General features: G+C 43.3%; 1 protein-coding gene across 4 annotated transcripts in view; it reads right to left on the bottom strand.

Moving 5' to 3' along the window:
• The window catches only part of DNMT1 (DNA (cytosine-5-)-methyltransferase 1), a 40621-nt gene extending 23353 nt beyond the window's left edge, over positions 1-17268 (bottom strand). For 3 of the 4 annotated variants that reach the window (XM_012729866.1, XM_012729864.1, XM_012729865.1), the window contains exons 1-9: positions 16249-16452; positions 9493-9529; positions 8859-8966; positions 8491-8710; positions 7813-7888; positions 6688-6766; positions 3638-3672; positions 3180-3261; positions 988-1022 (exon numbers count right to left, since the gene is read on the bottom strand). In XM_012729866.1, coding sequence (XP_012585320.1) covers positions 988-1022; positions 3180-3261; positions 3638-3672; positions 6688-6766; positions 7813-7888; positions 8491-8710; positions 8859-8966; positions 9493-9529; positions 16249-16331 — 755 coding nt within the window. In that variant the 5' untranslated portion in view covers positions 16332-16452. Of the gene's footprint in view, positions 1-987; positions 1023-3179; positions 3262-3637; positions 3673-6687; positions 6767-7812; positions 7889-8490; positions 8711-8858; positions 8967-9492; positions 9530-16248; positions 16453-17162 lie in introns of those variants that run through there. The other variant, XM_004689038.2, reaches the window with a different exon arrangement.
• Between the last annotated feature and the right edge of the window lie 879 nt (positions 17269-18147).

Here is an 18147-nt window from a genome sequence, read left to right as displayed (position 1 = left end):
AGCACCGGGAGCCTAGCACCATTTCAAATGGCTCCAACAAGGCCTCACAAATCTCTGTCCCAGACTCAGCATGGGTGGCCTTTCCCATCTGAACACAAGTTTCTTCACTTCAGGAAAGCTGAAAGGCATTTATTACACTGGAACTTATAATCTCTAGAAATGCCACCAACAATTCCTAAGAATGTTGCTGAGAGATATTATAGCTTAAAACAAGTCCACTAGGACTCTACTCATTTAAGTTGATGGGAATTCTGCCTACAGAAGAGGAAAGGACAGGCTGAGACTGGCCCTCAGTAGGTTCCTGAGCTGGTCTGGTGTGTGGTCTGCATCAGCCACCATGGAGAGCCCAGTGCACCCATGGGCTCATGTCTTCACCTCTTTTGCCAGGGCCTTGCCACTGGGTTCTAGTGTTACACCTGCCCTTAAGATTCTGGCCTCGGTTCAATATTTGTTTAGCCAATGGGATGTTGGCATCAAAAAATGCTTTTCACTCCTGCCTTGTACTCTGCCACTGCCATCAGAACACACACAGGCTGGCTGAGGCATCGTACAGATAGGGATCAGCCCAGCTGACACCAACAAGCCCAGCTAGCCAAGACCAGCTGACAGCCAGAAAGCCAGACTTGCAAGCTCAAATGCTTACTGTCCTAAGCCCCAGGTTTTGGGGTGTTTTTTTACACAGCACCGTCAGAGCTATGGGTAAAGGGGATCGCTACTTATTCATTTAACAGTGGGCATTTAACGGTGTCCAACAAGCTGCTTACTGCATGACCACCAGTGAAAAAGAATCTGGGTGGAGACAAGAATCCCAATTGAACTCATCTTCACTGCAGCAACCTGACTTTCTGTAGGCAGAAATTACCCACATCCTACTGTATAGTTAATGTACCGAATGTCCTGTCTAAACCCATAATTTTTATCAAAATACTTATCTTTAGCAACTAGATTTCACACTATAAAACGCAAAAGCATATTAACAATACTTACAGTTCTTTGGTTTGACTTCTGAGTCTCCTTTCTTCCTAAGTAGAGGGGGGAAAAGAAACAGTCAATTCCACCTTGTTGTGGAAGACAATTTTTTTTAAAGAGCGTTTTTTTTTTTTTTATAAGATTTATTTATTTATGCATACAAAAGCTGGGGTACAGGCCAGAGAAGTGGGGGCTGAGAGGATTCACCAGAGACAGAGTGAGGAGGAGAACAAACAGATTACTGAAATACACTGCTGAGGGGAGCAGCAGGAGAGAAAGCAGAGGTGTGCTGCACCATGTGGGTCAGCTCCCTGGTCAGAGATCAAACTCATGCTGTGGCTGTAGACAGCTATTGCACCACCAGGGAGGGCCCCCTAGAAGACAATTTTTTGTTGGAGTTAAATGGTAATTTTGGTGAAGTTAAGGCAGGAAATTAGACTTAGAAGACAGATCCTGAAGCTGAAGTATTCTGCCTCCAAAATTTCTCTATTACTGGCCTTCAGAAAATGCCAACAGTCTTCAAAATAATAACTATATCAAAACTGGAATGTGTAACAAAGTAGCGCAGCTGGATGATCCTATTTGGATGAGCACTACAACTCAAATCCATTAAATCCATGCTCTACAGAAAAACACTCAGATCAAATTCAATCTCAAACTCCACATTTTGTGAAGACACCAGAAAGATTGGTGGTGTTAAAAAAACAGATTGCAGACCTCCCTACTGAAGGAAGAGATGCTGGTAGTGTGAGCACAGGATACTTTAGTCCTTCCCAAAGTTCCCTCTTTGGAGGGCGGTAGTTGAGCTAGCCCAACAGAATTGCCTGTTCTGAGATGAATTTGAAGTATATCCTGACTTTCATCTAATTTTAACTAGTATCAGGGATGGGAAAGTGATCAATTAAAGACTATCTTCAAGATGGCACAGGATTAGTCTCATCACCATCAAGCTATTGCCAGCCACTTCGGTCTGAGTTCAATCTCCAACCAGGGAGCTGCCCACATGGCATGGCAAACTTCTCCTGTATTGCCAGCTGCTCCCCTCAGCATTGTGTTTCAGTAGATCTGCCTGTTTTGCTCCCCACTCTGTCTCTGTGAATCCTCTCAATCCCCACACCTCTGACCTACAACCCAGTCCTTTCTTTTTATATAAGATTTATTCATATATGCATATAAAAACTGGGGTATCGGCCACAGTTGCATGGGGTAAGAGCACTCACCAGAGACAGAGTGGAGAGCAGAACAGGCAGACTGACCGAAATACACTGCTGAGCGGAGCAGCAGGTGGGACAGGCGAGGTCTGCCATGCCATGTGGGTCGATTCCCTGGCCAGGGATTAAATCTACACTGCAGTGGCTGTGGACAGCCTCACAGGGCTGCTCTTTAACCTGTTGCGCCATCACAGAGGGCCCTATACCCCAGTTCTTTTATGCATAAGTAAATAAATTTTTAAAAAATTACTATCTTAAAGTATTCCAAATGATTCAATAATTACCATACATCATAGCTGATCCCTAGAGCAAAATGACATGCATCTTTTACTAAGTCCCTAACAAAGGCACTCACTACCCATCCACATCTATAAGAAACTTCTAATGAGAATCTTAACATGAAATAACCAAAATAGGACTGCACCACCTGTGACCGCCCACTGGCAGCCCTATGTCATACAGGATAGAGCACTCTAATGGCAGAGTTTCTATTATCAGACCCACTCCCACCTCGTGCCTACCACCCCCTCTTCAAGGGCATTGAAAGGGTACATCTGTACTTCTTAAACTCTGTTTTTTACAAAGGAGCTTGAAGTCTAGAGAAAAAAACCAACCAGTCTTAGGTAAGAATGCAACTTTACATTTACAGAATTTTAGCACATCATGTGTTTGAAAATCTGATCTCCAAAAAGACCTTGAAATCGAGAGGAAGGGGACAAGGCCAAGGAACAGACTGAAGCGCTCTGATGGACTGACACCGTAGCAAAGGTCCAGAAGACCCCAGGCCTAACATGACCTATCACCGTCATCACATAACTCTCTTCCACAGAGAACCATCAAAAAAATGAGCCTGAAAGGAGTTTCAGCTGAAATTAAGGTCATTTTGGTTTTAAGTGACAGTTCCTCTGCGGCTGTATGCTTCCCACTCTAAGACCCTTCTTAGAATAAAACAGAACGCTGAGATTAAAAGTAGAAACAACAAGCTTGACCAGGCTGTACTTTTTCCTCTCTTTCTTCATCCTCTTCCATGTATGTTCCTGGTTTTACTCTTTCTGGTTCTTCAGGGAGTGGTCCAGGAACTCTGTCAAGCAAAACAACAAACCCCTGTGACTTTTACACATTCTTCCCTCAAAAGCAGTTTCTAATAAGCTCCTCCCTTCCATTCCCAAAAAGCAAATTTCACCTCAGGAACCCTGAAAGGGCAACAGTGCCCTTTAACATTTAGACTGAATATGACCTTTAAATTTGGTTCTGATAACAGCTTCCAGTTGCCTTCAATTCAGTCTAAGGAAATTCTACCCAGGTCAGAAGGTTAACCATGGGACCCCAGCTTAGCATCCTTACAGTATGGTCAACATGACAACTCACTTAAAAAGCATTGTAAACTTCAGAAAGTCATTTCAGTAATCAAGATCACAACTGCACAAAACAAAAAACAATATATTAATTATCCTTACGGTTCTCTGGATGTAACTCTACGTCTCTTTTCCTCCTACGTGGAAAGAAGGGAGGAAGAAAAAAAGAATATTCATTTCAGAAAATCAATATCCAAAAATATGAATCAAATTATTAAATACACTTGATGATTAAAAGATGATGGGGGGAACAATTGGAAAAACATGGAAGCAGCCCAAATGCCCAAAAGTAGATGACTGGATTAAAAAGATGTGGTACATATATACAATGGAATATTACTCAGCAACCAAAAAACAGAAACACATGTGTTCTGCAGCAACTTGGATGGAGCTGGAAAAGATCATGCTTAGTGAGATAAGCCAGAAAGGAAAAGAAAAATACCGGATGGTTTCACTCATAGCAGGAGTATAATGAACCAGGCGAGAAAATAACAAAAATAATGAACAACCACATACCAGAGACATTCTGTGGGGGTGGAGTGGGGAATGGGATCAAAAATGGGGGTGGGGAGGGAAGTGCACGGGATTATGGTGATGGCACATGAGTGACTTGGTGATGGGAAACCCGCGGGGATTACAATTGAGATGGGGGAAAAATGTACAAAATGATGTAAAAATAAACTGTTATAAAATAAAAATTTTTAAAAAATTAAAAAAAAAACAAAACATCATGTTATAGGCAAGATAAAGATGACCATAAGTAGACAAAAAAAAAGATGATGGGGGAAATGGAGGCCTGGGTTTGGTGAGGAGATGTGGGCAATCATCAGAGGTATGGGAGCAGGGCAAGGACTTTGGCCAACCCCAGAGGTGGCCCTGTCTTTGGACTAGAGACTGTCCAGAGATAGCACCAAAGATCCTAGAGCTCATAACAAGTTTTTTGTTTTGTTTTTAAACAGTAATAGCAATTCAAATCATGAAGAGAGATGATCACCTAAAGCTGGACAAGAGCTCCTTTCTCAGATGAATCCTTAGTACACTATATCCCTAAGTTGACTATATTTGCCATCTCCAGGACATTATTGTAATTTAAAGGGATAAAAATACTATGATGACACAATCTATATCTTGCTTGAAGTAGAGCTTACATGAATCCACACATGCATAAGTACACACACACACATATAAATGCACACATACATACATAGCTCATATATGTATATATAAGAGCTAAGAGATGTGTGTATGAATCTATAGATTGTACCAATGTCAGTTTCCGGGTTCTGCTATTTTATTTCAGTGCATGAGATGTTTCCATTGAGGAAAGTTGGGCAAATTACATAGACCCTCAGTATCACATTATGTAAAACATCTTAAAAATCTGAATTATATAAGTGCCTATAATTAAAATTATGCCTCCAGACTCGAGTTGTAACATAAACTCTTTTCAGGTCTCCAGCCTGTTGGAATGTCCTTCATAATTCAGACTTTCTAATCTCATAATTGTGTGAGCCAATGACTTAAAAATATATCTATATACACTCAATCTACTGGTTCTGTTTTTTAGAAAACTACAGATTTTATGACTACATGATGCTAATATGTGTGCATATATGCAAGGTATAGTATACCCATACATCATATAAATAACAGTTGAAAAGCTACAGAAGAAGTTCTTGAGAAGTGCTTGTCACTAAGAAAGGCAAAGGCAAACTGGATACTCGGGAAAAGGAAGGGTAGAAGGGAAATCTATCTGCTGTACATCCTTTGTACTGTTTGGACACGTCACAAAATGCCGTTACCCATTTTTACAGCAAAGTAAATTCTCAAGTATAAGTTGATGAAAGTTTTTCTCCATATTAGTTCTTATTTGCTCAGCTGAAAGCACTGTCTTGGTTTGGTATTCTAAGGCTTACGCTAGCATACTAAACACTAAGTAAACACTGTTTTCACAGGCGTTCACCCACAAAGCCCAAGGCCTCTCATGCACTGCCAGTGAAACAGCTTCCTATTTAGAAACACTGTTCTTAGCATGCTTCCTTAGAAGTCAGATGAAAAGGCTATGAAGCCCTCTAAAAGGTTAGCCTTTAACAAACAACTCAACCGGTACTTGTAAAAATCAGTTGTTGATATTACAAGAGTCAGCTTGCTTTCACCTATGATGCATTTTCCTCCAAAGCAGAAAATGTTCATGATGACCTCTGTCAGTTTCTCACTAGAGGGGGTAGTGTGACAAAATCTAACTATACTGTGAGTAAAGACCATGAACAGTGATGTCCAATTTCTAAGGGTAAGACAGAAGAATTAGCATTTCTTACAGTAGGATGTCAAGCCTGCCATAATGACACGAGTGGCCCCGTGACTGAGTGGTTCCTTAGTTAATTTTCTCACCTGCAGGTAATTTTGACCCACAGGAAAAACTTTGCAATATCTTACGAAATTATGGTTGTCACATCTGGGAGGGGGCAGAGGTGCTACTGGCATGCACAGTGAGTAGTGGTTGAGATGCTGCCTCCACAGGCAAGGATTATCTGGCCTCAAAAGTCAATGGTTGAGAATCCCTGCTCAAAGCACACCGTGGATACTCATCTTCACCAGGTAGCAGGTAAGGCATTTACCACCCACACATAAACCTAGAAAATCCTCCCTCAATTTATACAGCTAATCCTGTAGCAGAAATTCAAGCATGATACCATGTGACCATTTGGTGTTACCTAGGTGTGGCCTTCCTTAAGTCACATGGTACTACTCAGACTAGTACTTTCTGTACTAGAGGCTTGTGGCAAGCCGCCAGTTCTCTAGCCTAAGTAGTAAGTAGAATTATTACATGACACACGACAAGTGTACAAATCTTTTTTTATAGAGAAATTAGATATGAGCAAAGAATTTATCTAACATCAGAAGCAAATGCTTTAATCAAATCAGCAGATAGATATTTGTCAGCAGGAGAGGCAGGAAGGTAGACAGCAGGTTCTTCAACTGCTGAGTTGTTGAGTTTAATCACCATATATTTTGTATAACCCTGAGTCCAGGGATATGTTCTAATCCTTCCTTGGTCACTTCACATCCATTAGAGGCCAAGTGTAAATTCATGATTACCAGAAAATGTGCCAAATAAAGGCAGTTAAGGCAACTGAAAATGCCAGGCCTACCTGGTCTTTTTCTTCTTCATCAACTGTATCTTCCAATTTTGCTCTTTCAGTCTCTTCCTCAGGTTTCCGTTTAGCAGGGCTGTCACACACAATAAATCAACTATTAACTCAGCCAGATGCTAAACCTCCAGCACAAAATGACTTATAGTCATCCCTACCAAGTGCATCCTCTCAGGACAAATTAAGGGCATGGACACCAAGCCCTGGGTTGCCAGGATGCTGAAAGATGTTTGACGTTTAATATGCCACTGAATGATGGGTTTAGAATATTACCATTTTGCAACACTAAAAAAATTGTAGAACTCGAAGTTGATCAAAAGCCACTAGTATAATGGAAGGCACACTCCATGCCTCTGGTGGAAGCACAAACACCGTCTATAAAGAAGTCTCAAAAAATAAAGTTGGAATCTAATCAACTCACTATAGGAATCGTGAGACAAGCTAACACAGGATATAGTGAACCAAATCTGTAAACTACTGGACAAATAAATGGTCATTTCATTCCAATAAATGGCAAGAAAATAAAAAAGGAAGGAGTCTATGGTTCAAAAGGCTTAAGGAACAAATCAACCAACTGTGGTTTGTTTGTCACATGTGAGTATGTGCACTTGACAATAAGGAATTGCTATACTTTTTAAGCCATGAAAATAGTATTTTTTTTCACATTTTCTTTTTAAAAAAGAGACTGCTAAGTGTTAGCAATTATAGCAAAGTAAGAATCAAAAAGCTGTCAATGAAAGAGACCTCATCTAAAATATAATGACATATTTATGGATGAAATGACATGTCTGGAATTTGTTTCAAAGTAATCCAGTTGGAGGCACAGCCAGTATGGAGGTATAAATGAAGCAATGGTTAAGAGCTGACAATTGCTGATACTAGGTGATGGATATTTGCTTCATTTTACTATCCTCACTAATTTGTGTAACTTGAAGTTTCCTAAAATAAGGGTAAAAGGATGAGGCCTTCAGAAAGGTTGTTCATGAACGTTTAATGATCTGCAAGATGAAAACTTCTGCAACATGGAAGTCTGAATTGCTAAATTACACCCTACTAATTCCATTCATGATTACCAAAAACAACTGGCCCCTAGAAATGGCGGCTGTCAATTCATTATATACTGACCCCCTTGCAAAATGAGATGTGATGGTGGTCTGCCTGGTAGTTTGCCTTGTAATCCTGGGGCTAGGTGAAACGTCAGCTGTTGAGAGGGAAAAAAAAAGCCACTATGAATAAAAAAGCTCACAGCAAAGGTTCAGTTCTTCAGCATTACCAAGCTAGTGCTGAGAACCAGGTTCTGAGGATTAAGTATCCACTTTATTCTAATCAGCCACCATCTCCATAAAGTCAGCATTTGCACTGTTAGTTCACAGAGCTATTTTATGTGAGCTCTTGAGGAGCCATACCCTGAACCACAACCTCCCCTTGTATCATCAAAAGTGACCAAAAACCTGACCTGAAATCAAGTCCCAAAACTACAAACTGGGAAGGAGTTAATAAATAAATGTTTAGCTTAAATCGGCATATAACTCAGAAGTAAGAAATATTAGCAGTGCCTGTTATCTCATGCTTATTATCTCATACCTCCTAAGTTTAGCCATGTGTTAGGATCTAATGCTCCATGTTTGGTCAAAGACAACTTAAAGTTTACGTGTAGGGTAGTTAGGAAGTATGCAGTACTTACTAGGTTAGGAAATACACACAAGAAACAAACGAGGAAGTACTGCCAAGGGTACCTACGGCTCCAAGTTTGACTGTCCCCTTACATAGTACAAGTCTGTCAAATGAGGCAAGAGTTCTTACACTTTGTTTCTCCATCGGACTTGCTTCTCCTGGGTGTGCAAGGCTTGGAAACAGGCTTGGGAGATTTGTTAGTATCGGCCATTCCCACTCTGTGGTTCTCACCACTTGTCTGGCTCCCGTTCTCTAGACATCCATTCACTTCCCGACTGAAAGCATGAGCTCCGTTCTCCAAAGACAAATCTTTATTTAAAAGGGATTTGACTTTAGCCAGATAGCGCTCCTACAGCAATAAAGAATTAAATATGCACCAGTGAATGTAAACAAACAGCGGTAAGTGAACAAGGAAATAGTTAACAAAGAAAACATGGGGATTCACAGCCAAGTTACATGGATGGTGCGTTCTAGAAGTTGTGACACTGAGAACTTACCTCTGATAATTCTTCTTTATGCAATTTGGTTTCCAAGTCACATAACTGATTCTTAATTTCTGTTTGCAGAAATTCATGCAAGAGATTCAATTTCTCCTTCACACACTCCTAAGGGAAGGACACAGGTTTAGAAGTCCCAAACTCCCAAGCTGTTGACTAATGCACTAATAACACAAATTACTAAGCTGTGTGGTTGTATAACAATGACTGACAGGAGACAGTGTTGCTTCAGTTCAAAACTTTCATATTCGCCAGACTTGTTCATAATGTCTCCATTAAGATCAGATTACACCATTTCCAGAGTGGTTAAAAAAAAAAAACTCCAAGCTTAGAGGTGAAACAGAGACCACCTAATAGTGTATTAGAACAAAATTCTATTTCTGAAAATAATGTGACCAGGACAAGTAGTAATTGAGAACTGACGGTATGGAATCTATTTTGGAATCTCATTAACTAAGATGAAGTCAACTAACATCAGTAGCATATTAATACAGTACATTAAATAGGGAAACAATCCAAATTACCCTAAAAACTGTTTTCCATAAAGACAATTCCACTTAAAGAAAACCTTTTTATTTCGTAATAACTTATTATGACATAGTCAGTTGGTAATAAATTTTCAAAAAGAGATTACCTTTTCTGTTAAACTATCTCTTTCCAAATCTTTGAGCCTGGGGGAAGAAAACAGGGGAGAAATGCTTGTTAAGTAACTTTCCTTACCTGTAAGAATACCACAGTATTTTTTAAAAGATTTATTTATACATACAAACAAGGGCTGGGGTGTGGGCCAGAGGTGGAGGGGGGAGGGCAGTGAGAGGACTCATCAAAGACAGAATGGGGAGCGGACTGGTGGACTGACCAAAGTACACTGCTGAGGGGAGCAGTAGGTGAGAAAGGAGTGGTCTGCTGTACCACCTGGGTCAGCTCCCTGGCCAGGGATTGAACTCGTGCTACAGTGGCTGCCTATTGCTTCATAAAATGCTGACATAACCCCATGTGCCACTAGGGAGACCCAAGAATACGATAGTATTAATGAATCTTGAAGTTTAATATGAGAAACTTGGAAAAAATATGGTGGATCCCATCCCTCAATGTCCAGAAGGCCCTGCTATAGTTGCTAAGAGGTCATTTTAACGATGGTTTTTCTGAGGCTGAGAGATGATACAAGAGCTCTACAATAAAGTATGTATTTTAACAGGGACCAGGACCGGGAAAGGAGCAGGTCACATAGCTGGGGCCTTTCTGGAGGTTAAATGAGGCACAGGAGGTCTTCCTGCAGGGTATGGCACAGTGTCAGATTAAGGGGACCAGGGACACAGGCTGCTGCGAGCAGTCCTCATCAATCCTTCCCAGAGGCTCTGGTAGAGGATGGTGCGTTTCTAATAAGAAATATAAGATTTCGGAGGGATCATAGTATCCAGGACAGCAGGGGGTGCCCTTGTGCAGGGGAGATAAATGAAGTTAGAAAGTTGGCTGGCTGCTTGCATTTAAGAATGCTGGTATCTAATCAGTCAGAGTACAAAGCTCTTAAGAGTCTGGCGGGAAAACTGAGGTCTGATTCGATTATTAAAGATTAATGTCTCTTTAGGGGGAGAAGGTGGAAAAAAGAATGAAGAAACAAGCACAGAAATCACTGAGGAAAGGGAAGAGGCTGGTGTTCTCAGTCTGGGTGACGCCTTTGGGCAGCGGTGTGAGAACAGGTCTAACCAGCTGAGCGAGTGTCAGTGAAGAGGTAGAGCCCTGGGCAGGGACTAGGCTTCTACCATCTCTGGACTCTTATCACCCAGCACCCACACAGAGTAGGTACTTGGTTATCACTAGCCCAAAGGGGAGAAACAGAGCATTTCCAAACTGGCCTGTCCAGAGGGCAAGTGTTAAATGCAAAGCCAGGGATATGAGTGAGGTGCTTTACCGCACCAATGTCACCCGGTGGAAGACTCTTGCTTCTTACTCCAACTCACTCATTGTGAGCGAGAACTATTGTGTAGCCAGGTCCCATTCCAAGCAGCAAACTGTGGGTGACTGCACATAGGAACTATCAGGCAGAGGCCTCCTGACTTGATGGCGTGTGGGGCTGGGGGTCAGGAAAGGCCTTTCTGCAGAAAAATACTTAGCCTGCAAATTAAGCGGTATACTTTTATAAAATGTTACATAATTCAGACTCGAGATTCACCATCAAACTTTCCAGAAGCACATGGAGCCCCTTCCAAGCCAAAGTCATTCTATCCTTAAAGTAACCTGAGATCGGGGAGAGCCTTATGCAGATCAGCTGCCGAACTGGGCGCTCACACAGAGCACGCGCCCAGCGCATATCTGACTTCTCAGTCATCCTGCTCACAAGACTACTCACGACACAGCACCTACACCTTGACAAGCTGGACAGCCTCTTGATACTGAGGTGATTACAAATGTTAAGGCGACAGCTCAATGGACCAAGCCCACCAAGGTGCCCTTTTCAAAATGCCAAGTCCTATATCTGGGCACAAGACAGACCTAATTCTTTCTGACTTGGAATACTTAGCTTAACAAAGAGAAACACATCTTCCAGAATTCAAATGTCTTGCCTCACTAAGAATGGATTTAACTCAGATGGCCTAAGAACCGAAGCCAGAACCCACAGTATTGGCAGTTTGGTCTCTCTACCTCGCTGGAACCTGCCCCTCCCCAGTAAAACTGCTAAGTCACCTAAATCAGCTTTACATTCCCAGTAAGGAAGATTCAAAATGGATGTGAAAGACCAATCAGAATACTCACCAAACAGCGACCATGTGACAGAAGAGCTAAAACCTTACCCACTTTCAGCCTAAGGCAACTGCAGTTCAACTGAGAGTTTCCACCAAGAGAAGGGATTTCTTTAAAAGATGTATTTATGCATGCCAGAGAAGGGATATTAGCAGTGTTGGTACGGAGGGGTCCATGGGAGTGAAGAGTCGGGTGGGCACTGGGCAGAGGAATTGCCTGAACAGAACAATGCAGCAGGGGAGCTAGTTCAGGATATAGCCAGGAGACCAATACAAGTCAGGGCGACAGAGGAGGAGAGGCAAGTCCAGAGAGAAGAGGCTGGGTGCCAGTCTGAGGGAGGCCAGGGAGACCAGGTTAAGTCATCGATTTGCTTCACAGTTAACAAACCACTGCTGAAGGAGTCATGAAGGAGGAACCCAAGATATCAGAGACTTGCTGTGGGAAAATTAATCTGACAGGAATATATAATATAGATTAGAGAAGATTACACAATATTAAATCACCTTAACACCCTAAACTAGAAATGCTGGTCTGAAAGATGGTTTAGCAGCAGTCATGGAGACCATGGTAGAGAAGTAACAAAGCTGCATTTAACTCGGCCTCCTGTGACTGCTGCATGGGGGTGGAGGGGATGGGGCTCTCTGAGATAGTATCTGCAGGAGGCAGGATAACAAGACATCTCCAAAGATGTCTGTGCCCAAAGATGTCTGTGCCCTAATCCCCAGAACATGTGAATATGCTACCTTACTTGGCTAAAGGGGCTTTCCAGGTGTGATTAGGTTATAGCCCTTGAAAAGGGAGTTATCCTAGATTATCCAGTTAGACGCAATTACTCAAAACCTTAAGAGCAAAGACATTTCCTAGCTGCATTTCAAGAAAAATGCACTACAAGAGAATCAGAAGCATCTTGAGGACTGATTTTGCTGGCGTTAAAGAGGAAGGAAGGAGATGCTATCACCTCCAGAAGCTGAGAACTGGCAAGAAAAGAGGGGTGTCAATCTTACAATGCCAGAATCTGAATTCTGCCAACAACCTCAAAGAATAAGAAACAAATTCTACCCTAGAGCCTCCAGAATAAATGCTGCCTTATGACTCTTCACTTTTTTTTTTTAAGATTTATTTATTTATTCGTACAGAACTGGGGTAAAGGCCAAAGATGCGGAGGGTGAGAGGACAGAGACAGAGTGGGGAGCAGAACGGGCAGATCCACGAAGTACACTGCTGAGGGGAGCAGCGGGCGGGTCAGGAGAGGTCTGCCATGCCATGTGGATCTCCTCCGGGGCAGGTGGGTATCAAACTCATGTGGAAGCAGCTTAAGCTTTGTGCTGTGCTTTTAACCGGCTGCGCTACCAGGGAGGGCCCATGACTCTTCACTTTTAATTCAGCAAGAACCATACCAGATTTCCAACCTTCAAAAAGGTAAGATATATTTTGCTGCTTTGTTTCACTCATTAAGACTGTGGTAATCTGTTATGGCTGCAATTAAAAATATGGTAATAATAACTCAGGACTTATTAGTGGGGAAAGGACAGTAAGACAGCCATGAGTTTTCAAAGTGACACTTCAGAACAGTAACTATCTAGATAATTTCTAACTGTTGAATAATCATGCTGAGAGGCATCAAAACTGAAGGTAGTGATTTACAGCTAGTGCTCCAAATATTAAAAGTAGTAGAAGGACCTAAAACAATCAAAGTCCAATAATGAAAGAAAGAGGAGGGAGGGAAGAGACTCTCTGAAGTAAAAATAGCATCACAAAAGTCAAGGATACAAACAACCAAGCAGCGAGATACTGAAGAGGTGAGAGGACAGAAAGCCCTCTCAACCCTTGTGAGAACACCCATCAGGAGGTCTGGCCACCTGGCACATAGGTAAGGAGACAGCAAAAGGAGCAGGTTCAGACCGTGCTACAAAAAGCCAGCCAAAAACAACAGAATGAAAAGCAGGCAAACACATCTGCTCTACCTGGTATACACTACTTCACTACCTTCCTTGGCATCAGATCTTTGTGTCAGTATTAATGAAAATGGAAATCCACTGGTGACCACATGACACATAGTACAGGTGATGCTCTATCACATTTTATACCTATCAGCTCTGTCTTCATAAAATCCTGGCAAGGAAGTTCCTTGACCATCTTAGAGATAAAGCACCAAGATACCAAGATATTAAATAATTTAGCCACACAGCTACATGGTTGGGGGTGGGGGAGATTGAACCCCAGCAGTCTGCACATCTAGAATCCTACCACCGGGAAAGATTAGGGGGTGTGGGGGGGAACCAGAAGCCACTGAACTAAAAAACTAAGATTTAATTTAATAACTAGCAAATAAAGTCTTCAAAATTGCAAAGGCTAATCAGTGTTGTACAAAGGAGCTAGATCTGTGTAAACCTAAGCTTCATTAAAGGGCAGAGTCTGGCACGCAAGCCTGAGTCTGAGTCTATCAGACTGCACATACATTAACTGGGTTTGCAGAGACAGAGCAAGAGTGCACTGGATAAATCACTGTAAGGGGAAAAGGGATTCTTGCTGAGCAGTCTTAAAAATACATGGTTAGTAGCCACCTTGAGGAAGGAGTAAACATAATTTGAACCCATGTAGTTCATTTTTTTTTTTTTAAGAGTTACTCATTTATGCATGTGCATACTGAACTAGGGTACAGGCCAGAGGTGCAGGGACAGTATGAGGACTCACCAGAGACAGAGTGGGGAGCAGAACAGGCAGATCAACAAAGTACACTGCTGAGGGGAGCAGCGATGTGGGCCACCTCCCTGGCTGGGGACTGAACTCATGCTGCAGTGGCTGCGGACAACTTCATAGTGCTGCCCTTTAACCCTCTGCACCACCAGGGAGGGCCCCTGTAGTTCATTTCTAACTGACCTCATACTGGTCACTCTGCCTAACCTCAGACCCTGAGAACCAAAAGGAAGGCCTGGGTGGCCTGTGGAAGAGCACAGATAGGCAGACCAGTAGAGGGGAATTATGGACTTCAGGTCAAATATATCAATCAGTGTGTGGTGCAGGGAAACCACTAGTTCCAACTTGTTTTAAAAAAAAAAAAATTGTGGTTTCTACTTTTACCTAAGGGCAAGAGGAAGACACTTAGGAGAATTCTATTTGTCAGCACAGAGCTAAGCTAGGCAGATAAGAAAAATCAAATGGAAAAGTCTTAACTTGTCCTGAAAGGCATGAGTTTTAGAAGATTTCAGAATATTTAAGGTATGCTACAGTTCACAAAAAAAGTTAAAAGACATATTCAAATACTGGATATAGTTTCTAGCATCATTACCTAACAAAAGGAACTGCATGTGTATTTAAAAAAGAAACTGATATAACAAGTCAGCAGAAGTGACAGAAATACATAAATGAGGACCAGGCCTAATTTTGTTCTTTGAGTCTCTACCAGACTTAGGTACCTATTATAGATTATATTTCTCCACTAATTTTCATAGTCCAACTACAAACTCCACTTAACTATTCTAAGTTTAAGGAGTGTTAAATGGTGTGTTTATGTATTTTTTTTTTGTACAATGAAATATTTCAAAGTATAAAAAAACCTATTGAGAGGGTCACATAACAATTTCAATATCTACCCCATGGTCTAAAATTACATCTATTATTGCCAAATCAATTCAAATAGGGAACATGGGGGCAATTAGTGGAAAATAAAATCTTGCTTAGGGCCCTCCCTCATGGTGCATAGGGCTAAAGAAGCTAGCCCCAGCTACTTCAGCACAAGTTCAATACCTGCCCAGGGAGGTGACCCATATGGCACAGCAGATCTCTCCTGTCTCACCCACTGTTCCCCTCAGCAATGTACTTCTTCAATCTGCCTATTCTACTCCCCACTCTCTCTGGTGAATCCTCTCACTGGCCCTGCATTTGACCTGTACCGCAGTTCTGTGTGCATATATAAATATTTTTAAAATCTTGCTTAAGAACATTCAAGTTCACTCAAATGAAACACTTGTGCTGGCCCAGTAAAACCCATGAATCAGTAGCCACTTCAAAATCCCTAATTGAAGGGAATGGATTTGGCAAAAAGCAGATCTCAGCAGGAAGCCACACTTTGCTGTTAACTACAGCACTTACACTTAAGACTTCTTGAGAATTAAATGAGATAGTGTAAAGTGTTTTATACAATTAGTGACTAAGAACTGAAAAACAAGCTACAATAGCTGTTGTCAGTGCTAACATATGGGCCTTTATTGCTGGGTTAAAAGTTTAAAGTTTACCCAGTACTTTAAAGCCCACCTTGATAATCCCAGTTCCCAGATATAGCTTGTTTATGATGCTTGCCCAAGGTCACCAAGTCAGTGGAGACAGAGCTCTCAAGGTCAAAACAAAGAAGGCTGAATCCTAACTTCTCTGGAGTGGATCATGAAATCAGGTGCTCTACTACCATTTTAAGTCATGTTAAACTTGGGGGACAAATACTTCAGCAAGACACACCCCCTGTAAATACACTAAAGTGGTTTGAACCTTAAGCACCTGATAGGGAAACCCAAAATCACCCCCCAACCCACCCCTAAAAGCTCAAAGCAGGACTGGCCTGACACAACCACGGGAAACAATCACTGGAATTAGTAAAACTGGGTCCACAAGCCAAAGGAAAGTGTTCAGTCCTATTCCTGAGACTAATGCACACCTCACTTGGAGCAAGTTTTCAGGAGTATGTGGTAGCCTTCCTGATCGAGAAGCCGAGTCCAAAAGGTCCTCCTGTCGACCCATGTGCACAGATTTGCTGTTGCCGGTCCCCCACGTTAACTGCCGCCATTCACTCCCCCCAACCCTACACACACTGGAACTTGCTGCCAGTCATCCCCAGCAAAACTGCTTTGACAGCCATGGCTCACAGGCAAGCACAGAATTGCTTAAAAAAGACCATTCAGTATTCACACTGCCCAAGTCCTTGCCCTGCGTTGTTTCGTAAAAATTCCTTCCAGAATGAGACTTCCACAGCAGCTGGAGATGATGAAGGGAGCCCCCTGAGGAAAATAGGGCTCGCAAATCTGAGCCGGTCGCACCAGAGCGCCAACCCGCGATGTCCTTCCCTGAAGGCCGCCATCGGGGCAGGCAACACCTGGGCTCCAAGGGAACCTCCTCGAAAATGTCCCCAAGCCCTTACACCCCCAACAGAGGTTCAGGCACCGGAAGTGGAGGCCGGAGTGCCCCGGCTAAGGGGTGTCCAGAGGCTGCGGGCTGCCCACTTCCTGCGCCACCAGACTGGTGGCAGAAGCAGGGCCCAAGGCTGCTCGGAAAAGGGATGCCCCAAGGCAATCCAGCAATTACACCACTTCGAAGTCAGGAGGGACCCCAAGTTTCTCCAATTGCCCGGAGGTGCGAGGGGTCTCGGCCCATTTTGGCGCCAAACGACCAGGGGCGCGCGACCGGAAGTGCCGCCCAGTCCGCGCCAACAGCCGCTGCGCGCCGCACCATCCTGCGCATGCGTGCCCGTCTGTCAGCAGCAGCCACGGGCTACCCAGAGGGGACGGGACCCCCCCACACCCAGCACTGTGCCACCTCCCCCCCGCCGAGTCCACGGTCCCCGGCGGCACCTACCGCCTGCGGACATCGTCGGGCAGTGAGACAGCCCGGGAAGCCAGCGTGGGCACTCGGGCAGGGGCGGTGCGGGCAGGCATCTTGGAAGCTGCAGCAGAGCCGGCGGCAGCACAGGCGGCCCAGCTTTTCGCGCGGAAACCAACGGGGAGGGGCAGTGAGCGGAGGCGGAACGTACCACCCCAGCCCGGACGTGGGTAAGACAGGACGTACCATGAGGAGAGAGGCTGTACCATGTGTGGGCAGATGAAGTTGAGTGGCCCCCCTGAGCATGGGCTACGCATGCGCGGGGTAGCAAAGCACCCCTGTGCGGAACAGTGGGTTCTTCCAAGCTCCGTGGTTTGCTGGGAGCCTGCCTGAGACGTTCATTCATTCTTCGTTCTTTCCGGCTTGCCGGGGATAAAACTGGGTGCATCCCCTGAGGGTCCCAGAATGAAGGCTCCTAAGTTACAGTCCTCAGTTCCAGCCTTACCTCCACCACTTTGCTCACTGTAATGACCAGCTTCAGTTTCGCCAGCCTTCATCTGTAAGAAGGGGCTAGCTAGTAGCACCTACTCCAGAAAATCTTGAGGCGGCACAAATATGTGGGTAGCACCTAAGACTTCACAGTGTAGGGAGGTCGGCCACTTCCGCAGCATAAGTTAACACACACACACACACACACACACCAGAACTTGGGAAAGAATACTCTCTTAAACAAATGGTGTTGGGAAAATGGTATACTACACAGAATGAATCTGAACCCTTACTTTACACCACATGCAAAAACCCATAACGAACCGAAAACCTAAAGTAAAACCTGAAATAAGGACTCCTAGAAGAAAATGCGAGAAGCAGCTTCATAACATTAAATTTGGTAGGGACACCAAATTATTTTATATTCAGGAACTAAAATAAACAAGTGGAACTATACCAAATAAATCCTCCGCACAGCAAAGGAAACAAGGTGAAAAGACAACCTATAAAATGTGACAAAATTTTTAGAAAC

The sequence above is a fragment of the Condylura cristata genome, unplaced genomic scaffold (assembly GCF_000260355.1).
Source record: "Condylura cristata isolate star-nosed mole 26May11 unplaced genomic scaffold, ConCri1.0 scaffold00025, whole genome shotgun sequence".
Classification (NCBI taxonomy): domain Eukaryota; kingdom Metazoa; phylum Chordata; class Mammalia; order Eulipotyphla; family Talpidae; genus Condylura; species Condylura cristata.
Note: the sequence above shows the minus strand (reverse complement) of the source record. Positions and strands in the feature narration are given on the sequence as shown.